The following is a 15,157-nucleotide window of genomic DNA, read 5'->3' on the forward strand; positions in this document are numbered from 1 at the left end:
AAGGAAAGAAAAGGACAGGATAAAGGGCAAGTGTTCGGGATACGTACCCGGGAGTTTTCGCTCGGGATAATTATTTTACTTAAGCGGAACTGAACTCGGGCGCAGGCCTCGACAACCAACTTTTTTGATCTAATCAACCTCAAACCCCACCAAGTACAACTTGTGTCGCTTTTGGTTATTGAAAACATTTTCCGCCTAGGCGCGGTGTTATTCTTTTCACCATGGCTACCATGACTATGACATCGCAGGAAATTAAAAGGGCCGCCAAGAAGAACGCAAAGAACGTCCCAGAGAACGAGCGATTCATGCGAGCATGCTCCGACATTGCAAATGCTCTCATTCAAGACTATGAGTCGCACAGAGACTCTAACAAGCCCAAGAAAGATCTCAATCTCAACAAGTTGCGCGCTACCTTTTCGAAGAAGCACAGCTTGTCCAGTTCCCCGCCACTGACGGCCATTATCGCGGCAGTGCCTGAGCACTACAAGAAATACATCCTGCCAAAGCTGATTGCGAAGCCGATTCGTACGTTTACATTCAAGTAGGAATGCTGGACTATCGCTAACCTCGTTCATAGGAACCTCCTCTGGTATCGCCGTGGTGGCGGTTATGTGCAAACCCCATCGATGCCCCCACATCGCGTATACCGGTAACATCTGTGTCTATTGCCCTGGTGGCCCCGACTCCGATTTCGAATACTCGACTCAGTCATATACTGGATATGAACCAACCTCGATGCGCGCAATCCGCGCTCGTTACGATCCGTTTGAGCAGGCGCGAGGACGTGTGGACCAGATCAAAGCTCTCGGTCACAGTGTGGACAAGGTGGAATACATTATCATGGGCGGAACATTTATGTCCCTACCGGAAGATTACCGAGACACCTTCATCTCCCAGCTTCACAACGCACTGAGTGGATATCAAACGGACAATGTTGACGAGGCCGTGCTGGCAGGCGAAATGAGCAACGTGAAGTGTGTGGGTATCACAATCGAAACCCGGCCAGATTACTGTCTGGATACGCATCTGAGCAGCATGCTCCGCTACGGTTGTACGCGGTTGGAAATTGGTGTGCAGAGTCTGTATGAGGACGTTGCCCGAGACACCAACCGCGGCCACACTGTAGCAGCAGTAGCTGAGACGTTCAGGCTTGCTAAAGATGCCGGTTTCAAGGTTGTCAGCCACATGATGCCCGATCTACCTAACGTTGGAATGGAGCGCGATCTATTCCAGTTCCAGGAGTACTTCGAGAACCCCAACTTCCGCACCGACGGTCTCAAACTCTACCCCACGCTTGTCATTCGAGGCACCGGTCTCTACGAGCTGTGGCGCACCGGCCGTTACAAGAACTACACGCCCAACGCACTTATCGACCTTGTCGCACGTATTCTTGCCCTAGTTCCCCCTGGACCCGTATCTACCGAGTCCAGCGTGATATCCCCATGCCACTTGTTACCTCCGGTGTCGAGAACGGCAACCTGCGCGAACTAGCATTGGCGCGTATGAAGGACTTCGGTACTACCTGCCGTGATGTCCGCACGAGAGAAGTCGGTATCAACGAAGTTAAGAACAAGATCCGTCCATCGCAGATTGAGTTGATCCGCCGTGACTACACTGCCAATGCTGGATGGGAGACTTTCTTGGCATACGAAGACCCGAAGCAGGATATTCTCATTGGATTGCTTCGTCTGCGCAAGTGCAGTGAGACTCACACATTCCGCCCTGAGTTTACCGGCCAGCAGACGAGTATCGTCCGCGAGCTTCACGTCTACGGTTCTGCTGTGCCGCTTCACGGGCGTGATGCCCGCAAGTTCCAACACCGTGGTTTTGGAACTTTGTTGATGGAGGAGGCGGAGCGTATTGCCCGCGAGGAGCACGGTAGTCGCAAGATCAGTGTTATCTCCGGTGTTGGTGTGCGTAGCTACTATGCTCGTCTCGGGTACTTCCTTGATGGTCCTTACATGTCCAAGATGTTGGATCCATGGGAGGACGAGGAGTAAATTGTCTGCAAAGAAACAGAAAAAAAAAACAAAAACAAAAAAACAAAAAGGAAACCAGATGCCCAGCCGAGGCTCGGTATCTGATTTTGCATCTCCTGGCGTTGGCGGTCTCACAAAAACTTGATTTTCTTCTCAACGAAGGACAAATGATTGAATGTCTATACCAAATTTTATCTTTAGATGCATCCAATGGACAAAAATGAGATATCAAAGAACTGGAAATAATCATGAGTGCTCTATGTACAAGTCGCAGGTCGGCCATCTGTGTATTCTAGCAAAGGAGACCGGGAAACCTGCCCGCCAACGCCTTTCAAGTTTAGTCCGACCCTACTCATCTATAACATAGATGAATCCAGGTCGCACAGAGTAGAAATGGGTGATTCATACTCTAAAGAATCGAAAATATTATCTCAGTCTCGAATCACTCCCAAAGCATCAAATTTAAACCACCGTGTTGTACTCAAGAAAGCCCGAGATATAAGCTCCAAGATTGAAAATCGACAGATGAAGGTGTCATGAAGACATCGAAGGAAAAAGGGACCAAAGCAATTTCAATGCAGTGATATAGCACCTCCCCTACTGTCTCGCATGTGAAGGTAAGCCTGGAAACCGCAGAAAACGAAGAAACCCTATGAGCCAGAAAAGCGCATTGTCAGTAACCGATTCCTTTCCTCGTCCAACGCTTAGAGAGGGGGAATGACGTACAGCATAGACGATCACAGCGGTGTAAATAGAGGCGGCGACTGCGGGGCCATCTTCGGGTTCGTCTTTTGATCCAGTGTATGCGTGGTTGTTGCTCTATAATTAGGATCTTCGTGTTAGCCAGTGAACCCCATATTACGTAGGTCTATGACAACGGATCTTTGGAGGGCTTGATGGTTATGTCAGAGTCGGGGAAACGTACGCTGTATAGCGAGCCGAGGACTGAGAGGATGATGATTGCGAAAACGGAGATAATAACACTATGCAAGAAACAAGGTGTTAGAGCAATAGGACTTTCGATGGATGTTGTCTGGGATGGAGGAGCTTACCAAGACCAGGCGTTCAAGGCAGAGACGACGGGCTTCATGTTGACGGTTTGTTGATAGGTAAGGAGTGTTGGAGAATGGGCGGGATAGGTAGTTTGTTGGAGAAAGGTGGTCGCAAATCGGCTAATACAGAGAGTTGAGGTTGAAGACTTGAGATACGGAGGCGGGCGGACCTTCAGTTGATGGAAGCCCCTAAGCCGCTTTGGGACAAGTCCAGACACACCTGTGACTCGTCTCCTTGTTGTTTTTGTTTTCATCTCTTCAATCAAACATTAAATAAGGATATGGAAATACTATTCGGCTCGTTATAACCTTTTTGATATAATCTATTCATTTTGTTTTATTTTTTTATTTTTAATGCGTTTTGTTCCATTCGATGCATTCATCAAACGTCACTCCAGAGCCGCCAAAAATATCTAGCGCGCTGCCAATCGTCAAATCCACTCTTCCATTGCTACTAGTGTGGACCTTTTCCAGATCTTGTAAATGGCGTGCACCTCCTGCATAGGTCACAGGAATAGTACACCATTCAGCCAATCTTGAAACAAGTTCCTCGTCGACGCCTTGTTGCAGGCCCTCTACGTCTGCAGCGTGGATTAGGAACTCGGCGCAATATGGTTCCAGCATTGAGATAGATTCTACACAGAGTTAGTGAGCCCAAATCAACTTATCTTCAGTATTGGCATGACATACCTTTGTTGATCTCCATCTCCGTGATGGTTTGCCAACGGTCCATCGCAACGAACCAAGTATCGTCTTTTCTGCGGCAGCTCAGATCCAAGACCAGCTTTGACTTGTCGCCGCCAAGGGCAGCAAGGACGGACTCGAGCCGCTCGAGAGAGAACTTGCCCCCAGGGAAGAGGAATGAAGTGATGATCACCTATTGCCCGCATTCCACAGATTAGCGTCATCGAACTCTTGCTATGACGGAGCGCAACCAAACAGGAATTTGAAGTAAAAGGATAGATATTATTGTGTCCTCGACCAAGCACGACGCCAAGCGAACAAATAGTAATCCGTCTGGAGTCCGATTGCTTACCTTGTCGGCACCTTGATCGATCCAATATTGCGCATTCTTATCGGTGATACCCCCGGCCACTTGCAGCCCACCCGGCCATGTCTTCAACGCCTCCTGGGCTGCCTCTTCATTCCCTGGTCCAAGCTTCACAACGTGTCCGCCGCGCAAATCATGCTTCTGATACAATCCCGCATAGTGGCTGGCCGGGAGCTTGGATACGTAGTTGGTCTTCAGGTCTGCGGCTACCTGGCTGAGCGTACCGCCCACAATTTGCTTGACCTGCCCTGAATGCAGGTCAATGCACGGCCTGAACTTGGTCATTTTCTCCGGTGAATTGGAGAATAAGTTGATTTAGTGACGATCTCCAGGTCTGTGAATCGAGGGGCGGCTTATCCTTATCGCACGTGATCTTGAGCTTAGTCCGAAAAACTTTTGGGCCGAGACGCGAGTGTTTGATTTTCTAATTTAATCGGCAGCATATCCACCATGGTCGTGAAACGAAAGAGAGAAACCACTGTGGTTTCCAAGCCCAAGGCCAAGGAAGACACCCCTCCTCCGGTGGACAATGCGCAGGACGTATTCCGCAGATTATTCGAAGCGCAATTCGAGCCACTCGATTTGCCAGCTTCTACCGCCAAATCTACAAACTCGGATGAAGAAGAAAATGAGGACGACGATGGCTCTGATCTCTCTGGGTCGGAGGGTGACTGGGATGGGATGTCCGATATCAGTGATGAGAGCAACCAAGTCGAGGTGGTCGAGCACACGGATACCTACGCGGCACCAGAAGACAGAATGGACAAGAAGACTTGGAAGGCGTTTAGGGTATGTGCCAGATCTCCAGGTTTCAGTGCATTGAAGCTCAATGCTAACGCTCAGACCTGCAGAGTGGGAAACTGTTGTCCGACTTAGATAAGCCGAGCACCGAGCCAGAACCTACATCCAAAAAAGAAGAAGAAGAAGATGCCCACGACTCTGCAAACCTCAAGCACGATCTTGCATTGCAAAGACTACTTAAAGAGTCACACCTTCTCGAATCCGCCGATGACCTCGCTCCTACTGGAAAGAACCGTTTGAAGGCTTTGGATCTGCGCATGCAATCTCTTGGGGCCAAAACTTCGCTCTATGCGCAAACTAAAATGCCCACTGCGCACCGACGAGGCATCAAAGCTAAGGCTGCCTCAAAGGAAGATAGGCGCCGCCAAGAAGCCAAGGAGAACGGCATCATTCTCGAGAAGCCTAGCAAGGTACAGAAATCGAGCAACAACGGGCGAAGAGAGCGTGGTGTTGCCGGATCCTCTGTGGGCAAGTTCTCAGGAGGCACATTGAACCTGAACAAAGATGACATCGCGCGCGTCCAGGCATCAGGACGCCGTATGATGGGCGGGAGAGGAAGGGGCAAAACAAGAGGCGGCAGAGGCGGCGGTAGGGGTGGCCGAGGCGGTGGTAGAGGCGACAAACGCTAAGATCACGACATTTGAGAAGGCTTCTTCTCCCATTCTTAGGCTAATACGTTTCTTCGTGTGGTACTGCCCACTCCCGCCACTTCAACACAAGAGCTAGATGGGTTCGTGATCCATAAACGCATCTCCCGCCATGTCCCCTTCAATCTCGATCTCTTGTGGATCACGACCTACAACTTCAATCTCAACCCGCATATCATCCTCGCCGAGCCATCGTTATCCCAATACATGCCGAAGTGGGCAAATGGCTCGGTATCCATTTCTCAAAATTACCTGCCATTGGCCTCAAGAGCCTCATCGTTGATCGGGACGCGATACGAGTTCAGCTGAAACACCTGCTTCCAGCCTTATCCTCCACCGTGCTCCAGGTCCAGGTCCACATTGACGAAAGCCCGGGCGCCCTGTGCATTGGTTTCTTGATGTGTTAAAAGGTTTCCAGGTCCCGGCCGCCTGTTCATGATGTTATCAGCACGATCTGTTCATTCGGAAAGCGAGGCCTCGTGACTCATGTAGATACCTTGGCCTGCACATTCGATGCGATCACCAATTCGGACGGCTTGGGTGCAATAGAAGTCTCGTTTTGCTTTCTAGCCCCAACCGTCGTAGTTGAAGTATTGGGGACTCGACATATTTAATAGAGATAATGAAACCCTTTACGATCTATAGATCTTTGGAGATGCGTATTCTTAAACAAAAATTCGTAATACTCAATCTAATAAATAAATAAACAGTCTCGTTGAAAAGTTTTATGTGTACATCTAGTCAGTATCTTAATATCTCAAGTATCTTAACATCTCAATACATTTACACTCATCGATGGGAGCTGTTAGGCGGAATACACATTCCACCGGACAACATACGTCATACATTTATATAGAACGAGAGCCAACACGAGCATTGCGATGTCCAGCAATTTCAGCAATTTGATTAAACTGTATTAACAATAATGTTAGAGACCCAAAGATTGGTCTGTCATTTCTTGGTTATTTGATAGCAGGTGTACCTACACCATTATATCTGTACTCTTGTTGGTGATATATATATTTGATGGGCATTACTAAAACTCATTATTTAGCTCCATGAAGAAAAGTCTTATACTAACTCGCAATGCTATAAAAATTATTTATATCCAGATATGGCTATATATCTGCAGTCACTTTGATCAGAACAAAAGCCGCGCTATAACTCCGTCTGAGCATGGTGATCCTGAGTGCAATTACTGTATAAACAATAGTCAAGAATTTACATTCACGAATGAACTTGTTATCAACCTTGAACTCTATATATAGATATACATATAAATATATCGCCAGTAAAAATTGTATCTTTTTATTTGGTTCAAGCTAATATCTTACATTGAAGTAATCGGACCACTCGGGCCAATGACTCTCAATGCCGAATTCATCACGGCTCGGAAATTTAGACATGCAGATAGACGTATAAAGAGCCTTCTAGGATACCCGTTTTTTTTTTGTTTCACCTAGATTACTAGAGAAATCTAGACCCTTGGTGCTGTAAATACTCCGACAGGTGCGGACGTCCGCCAAATCCTCACTTTTGGGTCAAATGTGCCAAGAAATCCCAAGTGGGGCCGTGAAATCCTTCCGCTTCTTCCGCCTCTTCCGCCGTGAAAAAGATACGCTAGTCTACATTAGGCGACTTAATCTATGGGTAGAGATTTATCATATCAAAGCTTATAATAGAAAAATCGGGTTGCACGTTTGAAGTCATCTTCACATGTATTCTAGCTACAGTATTAATATGCGGCAGAATATCTAAAATAAAGACCATCCAGAAGAACATGTGAAAATACATCTGCACAGACTGAAAAAGATTTTCGAAAAGACTACCAAGAAATACGTGATAAAGGTGCATATGCAGCCGACTATTCTTGTACGGAATACTCCGTACACTACGGAGTATAACTACAATATAGTGTAATTTCCCCCAATAACTTGGTTCGGTTCTTATCATGAGACATGCATCTTCACGCCACAGCGCTATCAGATTGTGATATCCTTGGGATAAACTCACGCAATCGCAGGATTCGCACGCGAGTTCCATATGTCGACGATCAGGGTCGTTCCGAGGACCCTGTAGGGTCGACCCTCAGGATATACATTCAGGAAAGAGAGCGCGTGCAGTGAGTGTCCCGGTCCACAGGGTCCAATCTAGACTTTTGTTTTGGCCCCAACAACATGATGCTAAACAGGATCATTATACTGAAGTGCGCCAGAAAAACGGGACTGGGGTTTTAATATTGAGCAGTACTTTAAACGTTTCTGTTAATAGAGGAAACTCCAGCGACCATGAGAATGATGGAATGATCGGCAGTTTGGGGGATGACATTTGAGGACTTCATTTCATACGATGACGACATGCGAGGGTGTATGTTGGTGTAGATTAGCCCTGCATTCTTAGCGGGAAGCTCTGGAATTCTTTATATTAGATTGTGTGTGTCAGCTTCCTTTGGCGTATTCACAAAGCTAGGGGCTGCTTCAGATCTGCAAATCCCCTGGTCAAAGCGCTTGTTTATTGAAGCGCTAGGCCAAATAGTTTAGACACAGCCTCATGTGTTCGTAACACAGACAGATTTGAAATGATCATCTTTGCTTTCATTGCCACTATTACTAGATTTATATGACTAGACTGTGTTTCAAATGCGGATAATCGTACCTGTCAGGGGGATCTACTACATCTGTCAGTTTGAAAGCTATAGTGGATAGAAACTATTGTTTCAAGAAATTTCGAGAGAACGCGTAAGGTAAAATCCATTCCTGATAGGAAGGACAGTTAGAAAAAAAAAAACAAAAACTTGCATTGGGGGCCATGGGGTGCTTGGCATGTCAGCAAGTTGGATTGATGTCAATATTGGAAGCTATGAATTTTTTTACTCCAAGACCCATGCAGCAGCCATAGCACGTTTAGTCCAATTACATGAAGTTCCCAGACATGTATTCATTGTATAAATTAATTATTTTCTCACTAAAGATGCTTCTCAGCTCCGTTGCGACTTGTGGGGCCGAGATATACCGAATGAGGAGACTTGGATATTCTTCAGGAAGATCCTCGCTACAACAGTACACGGGTAATTTGCCAAATTCAGATGTGCGCGAAATGTTATCATCACGATGATTTAGGCCTCGGTCCAAAAAAGGACACATTTTCAGCATACAACATGCATGATATGACTCGGAAGGCTTGGGAGGCTTGGAGGGCTTGGAAACAGCTGCAACCCTACTCCAACTGAGGGGTCCAGACCCCTATATTGTTTAGAAGTGGGGATCGCGGACCATCTCGGACCAATCTGCTAATTGAGCCACCCAACGTGCACTAACGGAGATGGCATCGGGCACCCGAGAATCGGCATCCGCGCCAAAGCCGTTCTCGCCGTAAAACCGGAGGACGGGCTTGGCGTTAGGCATCAAAATTGAGAATCAGATAGTTGCTAAGATAGGAGACTGCATCAAATCAGCCTTACAGGGTAGAGGCAGCCCTGTCCAGCCTTAACCGAACTGATAGCTGGGATCGAGATAGAAAAAACACCCCGAAAGTGTAATGTCGACGCTCAATTACGAAGCGATGTGCAAGTTATTGATCAATCACGACGAGATCTTGGCGGCCCCGCTACGGATTCTAGGGGTTTCGCGGCGGATCAGTGGAGTCAGATACGCTTCACCACGCTATAATAATAGACTATGTGGAAAAGCTTGCACAGCAGGGGCATCTTGTGGATCTGATCGACACGTTGATTGGAATATATGTACAAAGAATATAGTATATACTGTACGGAGTAGTTACACACTAATAACTAGTACGCCTGTATGCATGTAGTACCTACAAAGTACGTTGTATTCCATATAGACCATTCAATTTGTCGATCTTCTCCTGTCTACACAGTAGCGCGAACCTTGGCCCGAAAGAAAGTCTTGGACACATTCTTTTTATCCATATCTGTGTGACAATCCAGCTGCATTGGTTAGTAACCTGCGGATATCACTTATCTGGAATTATAGTGCATCGTCATTGGGTTGTGATGCCAAACCTTGAATCCAGCCGCGCCCCTTTGCGGGTCCCCGATTGGCGACTTGTGAGCAGTAAGGGCCAACTTCCCCTATACAGATTCATCAAGGGGGAATGCACACGTAAGTCAATGGCGTATTTTGTCCAATAATCTTTTCTGAAACAATATTGATCAGGGAAAATGACGAAGCTTGGCATTTGCTTGACAGATAGTGATCGTAATGGCTGATATTCCACACGTGGAGGAAATGAGACCCTCCAACGGGAAATCGGGTTTCAGCTTCCCTTTTCCTATAATCAAAATAGACATGCCGCCTCGGCAAGACATAGATGGCCTGGAAGCTGTTAGTGGATTGGTTAGCCGGCTTATCAACACCCCTGGTCCTGCAGAATTTCGGGGCCTTTAGGACACAAAAGATGCTACGGAACTACGCCGAGTAGGCATACTCCGTATGCAAGCGTTGAACAGATTTTTCCCGTCATCTTTTCTCCGAATTGCAAACCTTGAGGGTGAAACCGGGCTTGTGTGATGCAGATGCAGTGCAGATCGATTCCTTTGTACACGAGTCTATGGAGACCGAAAAGAATTCTTGTGGGTATTGGAATCTGCCCTATGAGGTTAGGTATCAATACTATGATTCACCCATAGTCAACCAGATCCCAAATCACTCGTGGGCAGCTCAGGAATGTGCTTTCCCTGGGGTAGACGTCAGCATTTGAGGCTTAGAAATGACACAATAGATATTCAGCCATCCGCACTAGAGACATAAGTCATTCTGCACTGGGCTAAGACTTCGAGTATTCCAAGTGCGGATCATAGCCCGTACGTATCAAATTGAGCGACATTGGGTTTACCAGATTTGTCTTATCCGTGCCACTTTCAACCATCAAGGGGATGGTGTAGTGATCCCCCTGGTCGAACCCACTGTGGAGTACGTTTAGTAAACTCTCAGAAGCATGGGTCTGCTTAATGTTTTGTTTGTAATTTTGGACTAGCCCTATAGGGGTTTCTTGCTGGAACTGAGATACAAAAGGCGTGTCCATTCCATCATTTTAACTTCCTAGATCTCTAAAGCTGTCTAGGCCGAATGAAGCCATACTTCCTCTTCTACTGTTAATAGTTTGTATCTGTTGATACATCCAGAGTTGTCTTCATATTCTATAATAAATTTCCATCATGACCTTGTCCCAGTTCAGTTCAACAGAAACCCTCAGGGATCCTGGGGTCACAGACAAGTCGGTCATCTCAAGCCCTAATGTCACGCCTCGGGATGAAAAAGACGTCTCAGTATCGACAACACCAGCAGAGCCATCCGACGTTGAAAGTCAAGCCACGGCGTCACCACCCTATCATGTGTTCACTCGGTCTCGCAAGTTGTGGATCGTCATTATTGTCTCCTTCGCTGCCATCTTCTCCCCACTATCTTCAAACATCTACTTCCCTGCGCTTACAGACGTTTCACATGTTAGTTGACTTGAGTAACACATTTGGCCACTTCTTGCTAACCGCAATATAGGAACTCAACATCTCCATGTCTCTAGCTACATTAACCGTCACGATATATATGATTGTACAAGGTCTTGCCCCGAGCTTTTGGGGTTCTTTCTCCGATGTCTTGGGACGTCGTGTGCTTTTCATGGGAACATTCGGTGTATACATTGTTGCGAACATTGCTCTGGCCGTCTCTGTCAACTATGGTGAGCTTATGGCTTTCCGGGCGCTGCAGGCTGCCGGAAGTGCAGCCACCATCTCAATTGGTATGATACAATAATCCTCCTTATTCTATGTCTTAGCTAACTTGCCTAGGTGCTGGTGTCATTGGTGATATTACCACTTCAGCGGAGCGTGGCAGTCTGGTTGGAATCTTTGGTGGTGGTAAGTAACCCGCTACTCCGATATATTGCTATGTTCTATAAGCTAACAGTATCCAGTTCGCATGTTGGGCCAGGGAGTTGGACCGGTATTTGGTGGAATCCTCTCCCAGTACCTTGGGTTCCGATCTATCTTCTGGTTCTTGGTTATTGCATCCGGACTCAGTCTTTTTTCTATTATGTTCTTCCTCCCCGAAACCCTCCGTTCTATCGCTGGAAACGGCACGGTTCCCCTCAAGGGCATCAACAAGCCAATCATCTACACCATTTGCGGACAGAAGGACGCACTGAAAGATTCAACACCCTCTGGAAAGAAGGGCAAAGTGACCTTCAAGACCATGCTGGCACCCCTCACCTTTCTATTCGAGAAGGATGTCTTTATCACCTTGCTGTATGGAAGCATTGTGTACACAGTCTGGTCAATGGTAACTTCCTCAACATCTGACCTATTCGAAAAACAATATGGCCTGAACTCACTGGAAGTCGGCCTCACCTTCCTCGGCAATGGTTTCGGATGCATGACTGGCTCCTACACAATCGGATACCTAATGGACTTCAACCACAAGCGAACAGAACGTGAATACTGTCAGCAGCACAACCTTCCCATCGACACTCGCATTAACTTGAAAAGCCACCCCGATTTCCCCATCGAGTACGCCCGCATGCGCAACACTTGGTGGATCACTGCTATCTTCATTGTCTGCGTCGCTGTCTACGGAGTGTCCCTTCGCACACACATTGCAGTCCCAATTATTCTGCAGTTCATCATTGCCTATGGTTCGACCGCTATCTTTACCATTAACAGCGCCCTCGTCATCGACTTGTACCCCGGTGCTAGTGCTAGTGCAACGGCAATCAATAATCTGATGAGATGTTTGATTGGTGCTGCTGGTGTTGCAGCTGTTCCATCTATTATTGACGGTATCACTGCTCAGTTCACATTTGTCTTGCTGGCTGGCATTACCCTCGCGATGGTCCCTCTTCTCATGGTTGAGACGAAGTGGGGCTATGGATGGCGTCTTGAGCGCCAAGAGCGCCTTCGAATGAAGGAAGGCTCTGTTTAAATGAAGGCCATCGATATACCTTGGTGAAAAAACGAGACGAAATTGGAAATAGAAGGGGGTTGAGTACATAATTGGGCATTGAGGCCTATCACGACTTGACGACAAGCGGTGCTATATGGTTTTACTTCTTACTCATATTTTCGGCAATTATTTGATTTCTTTTTTTTTTTTGGGGGGGGTTTAGCTGCACTTATATAGAGACAGACGAACATTACAGCTACCTTCGGGTAGAATTTCACTTCTGGGACCTTTCACTTTCTTTTTATGTAGGGCTATATCCATGTCATCAAGGCCGTGATACGCTGCTGTAGGGCCAAATCTCGACGATAGCAGCCACCTGGTACCTATGTCCTCTCCGCCTTCTCAATTGAGATCTATACTCACCCATAGACATTCTATTTCTTTATTTTAAACCTAACACACTGCGATTTGCATGCTATACTAGTATCTACTCAATGACAGCATTCTATAGAATCAATTATGTAGTCTTGAACCTATATAAGTGGACGTAGGTCATATGTGTTCTATGTGGTTTCTGCCTGTGTACCAGTACAGTCAAAGTTCCACATGGCCGCTTTCGCGCTCCGTAGCCACTTGCCAACATCATCTTCCCTCCTGCGCCGTGGACTTTGCTTTCTTTGTAACCAACCACATTTCAATTTTATCAATAACCTCGAGTACACGGAGAACCTCCACAAGGCAGCCCGATATTGGCCATGGAATCCGCCCGAAGCCTTTATAAAAATGACATCGATTTTGCAGCCTTGGCGCTGCAATCGCGGGACTTCGCCAAGTAGTACGTGAAACGGGCTGTGCTCTGTCAAAAAGACGACTAATCAAATATAGCTTGAACCAAACCGGCCAACTGAACTTTACTGATCCAGCCGCCGTCCGGTAAGCTGGAGGTCTCACAATTGTCATTCCAAGAATGGGCCTGACTTGCATCATGCAGACAACTCACCACTACGCTTCTGCAACAAGATTTTCACCTGAAAGTGGAAATCCCCGAGGATCGACTGTGTCCACCGGTATGCACATAATGATCCTACTTTATGGATATCTACTAACTTGATTTTCAGGTGCCAAACAGGTATGTCGTCCCGCGTGACGGCTTGGGCCCACACGCATGTCTCTAACATGTAGTATAGGCTCAATTACATCCTCTGGCTGCAAGACCTTCTTGATTCCACCGCTGGAGGCCTGCATGAGGGATATGACCGAGACCGGGATATCTTCGGCCTTGACATGTGAGTAATGAGTCCCTCTAATCTCCTTATCAGGTTTGACAAAGTACAGTGGAACGGGTTGCATCGGCATCTACCCCCTTCTGGGCTGCGCGACACGGCCACGATGTAACTTTGTGGCAACTGGTACGTCTTTGAGTCCGAGGATCTTCGGTATCCACTGATCAACCCGATAGACATCGACTCGAACAATATCCGCACGTCTCGGCACAACGTGGCTCTGAACAACCTGGAATCACGTATTCAGATCGTACATTCCGACCCCACAGGACCACTCTTCCCGCTAGAAAAGCTAGGGCGCCAAACGTAAGTCTCTTTGAGATAACACATGCTATAATCTTATCTGACCATTCACGAGCCTTGATTTCACCATGTGCAACCCACCCTTTTACACCTCGTTTAATGAGCTGAAGCAATCTGCCGAGCAGAAAGAACAAGAGCCCTTCTCCGTGAGTGTCACTAACCCCACTTCCCGTGCCAAACAACTATACACAACCCACCCTATTCCACTTACGTACCATCCCGTACTGACCTGCATGAAGACCTGCACCGGTGCCGCGGTGGAAATGGTGACCCGCGGTGGAGAAGTAGCTTTTGTTAAGCAAATGATCGACGAAAGTCTTGAGCTGCGTGACCGTATTCAATGGTACACATCCATGCTTGGAAAATTGAGCAGTATCAATGTACTCGTAGAGACACTGATCAAACACGGCATCACCAATTTCGCTGTCACCGAGTTTGAGCAGGGAAGCAAGACGAAGCGCTGGGCCCTGGCATGGTCATGGGGAGACCGAAGGCCTGCCATGGTAAGTCATTTCCTACCACCTTTTACTCACTCCGTACTCGTGTTTTGTGCGGCCTTATCTAACCGCTGGTCTAGAGTATTGCACGTGGAATCCCCGGCTGCCCGAAGAGTCTTTTACCTTGGCCTGCAGATTACACATTTACACTACCACCCGGAACATCTATTGACGCAAGCATTGCTACGATAAATGCAGAACTCAACTCGTTGCCTTGGTTTTGGGCCTGGGATCAGACACGTTCTTCGGGGACGGGATTCGCTGCTGAAAATGTGTGGTCGCGATTCGCCCGCCGGAAGATGAAACTTGCTGGTGAGGAGGGTGCGGCTAAATTGAAGGTGATTCCAGCCCAGGTGGCGTTGGGAATACGTCTGCAGATGCGGCTGGTCCGCGGGCAGAAACCGGACGAGAAAGAGGTGAGAGTTTTAGTACGTTGGGTGCAGGGGACAGACACCGTCTTGTTCGAGAGCTTTTGCGGGATGGTGAAGAGGAAGCTGGAATCAAAATGATTCCCATAAAACCAATCCTCAAGCTGTACACAGGTAAGAATAATCTCGATTTATCAATCAACTGAGGAGGCTTGAATAATGTTGAACTTGGTATATGACTTTTGTAAACATTGCACTTGCTAGATGAGCGAGCTAA

General features: G+C 47.2%; 6 protein-coding genes across 6 annotated transcripts; 4 read left to right on the forward strand and 2 right to left on the reverse strand.

Annotated features, from left to right (window-relative positions):
• Window positions 1-152: 152 nt before the first annotated feature.
• N7487_000905 (Elongator subunit ELP3) lies at window positions 153-2,000 on the forward strand (the record flags this gene model as incomplete). Its single annotated transcript, XM_056868653.1, is given in 3 exon segments — window positions 153-525; window positions 578-1,413; window positions 1,431-2,000. 3 exon segments carry the CDS (start codon window positions 222-224, stop codon window positions 1,998-2,000), a joined length of 1,710 nt encoding a protein of 569 aa, XP_056733437.1. The 5' UTR covers window positions 153-221.
• Window positions 2,001-2,199: 199 nt separating this feature from the next.
• On the reverse strand, window positions 2,200-3,285 carry N7487_000906 (uncharacterized protein; the record flags this gene model as incomplete). Its single annotated transcript, XM_056868654.1, has 4 exons — window positions 2,200-2,629; window positions 2,706-2,798; window positions 2,905-2,962; window positions 3,032-3,285. 4 exons carry the CDS (start codon window positions 3,283-3,285, stop codon window positions 2,552-2,554), a joined length of 483 nt encoding a protein of 160 aa, XP_056733438.1. The 3' UTR covers window positions 2,200-2,551.
• Window positions 3,286-3,382: 97 nt separating this feature from the next.
• N7487_000907 (1-(5-phosphoribosyl)-5- ((5-phosphoribosylamino)methylideneamino)imidazole-4-carboxamide isomerase HIS6) lies at window positions 3,383-4,367 on the reverse strand (the record flags this gene model as incomplete). Its single annotated transcript, XM_056868655.1, has 3 exons — window positions 3,383-3,666; window positions 3,722-3,908; window positions 4,068-4,367. The coding sequence occupies 3 exons, from the start codon at window positions 4,365-4,367 to the stop codon at window positions 3,383-3,385; spliced, it is 771 nt and encodes a 256-aa protein (XP_056733439.1).
• A 153-nt stretch (window positions 4,368-4,520) lies between these two features.
• N7487_000908 (uncharacterized protein) lies at window positions 4,521-5,512 on the forward strand (the record flags this gene model as incomplete). The annotated part of the gene is made up of 2 exons (XM_056868656.1): window positions 4,521-4,871; window positions 4,934-5,512. The coding sequence occupies exons 1-2, from the start codon at window positions 4,533-4,535 to the stop codon at window positions 5,510-5,512; spliced, it is 918 nt and encodes a 305-aa protein (XP_056733440.1). The 5' UTR covers window positions 4,521-4,532.
• A 5,197-nt stretch (window positions 5,513-10,709) lies between these two features.
• Window positions 10,710-12,468, forward strand: N7487_000909 (uncharacterized protein; the record flags this gene model as incomplete). The annotated part of the gene is made up of 4 exons (XM_056868657.1): window positions 10,710-10,997; window positions 11,050-11,290; window positions 11,340-11,408; window positions 11,465-12,468. The coding sequence occupies 4 exons, from the start codon at window positions 10,710-10,712 to the stop codon at window positions 12,466-12,468; spliced, it is 1,602 nt and encodes a 533-aa protein (XP_056733441.1).
• Window positions 12,469-13,184: 716 nt separating this feature from the next.
• On the forward strand, window positions 13,185-15,021 carry N7487_000910 (DUF890 domain protein; the record flags this gene model as incomplete). Its single annotated transcript, XM_056868658.1, has 9 exons — window positions 13,185-13,264; window positions 13,315-13,362; window positions 13,421-13,496; window positions 13,548-13,558; window positions 13,617-13,715; window positions 13,765-13,838; window positions 13,889-14,018; window positions 14,071-14,518; window positions 14,593-15,021. The coding sequence occupies 9 exons, from the start codon at window positions 13,185-13,187 to the stop codon at window positions 15,019-15,021; spliced, it is 1,395 nt and encodes a 464-aa protein (XP_056733442.1).
• Between the last annotated feature and the right edge of the window lie 136 nt (window positions 15,022-15,157).

The sequence above is a fragment of the Penicillium crustosum genome (genome assembly GCF_028827405.1).
Source record: "Penicillium crustosum strain IBT 35664 chromosome Unknown utg000001l_segment0_segment0, whole genome shotgun sequence".
NCBI lineage: Eukaryota > Fungi > Ascomycota > Eurotiomycetes > Eurotiales > Aspergillaceae > Penicillium > Penicillium crustosum.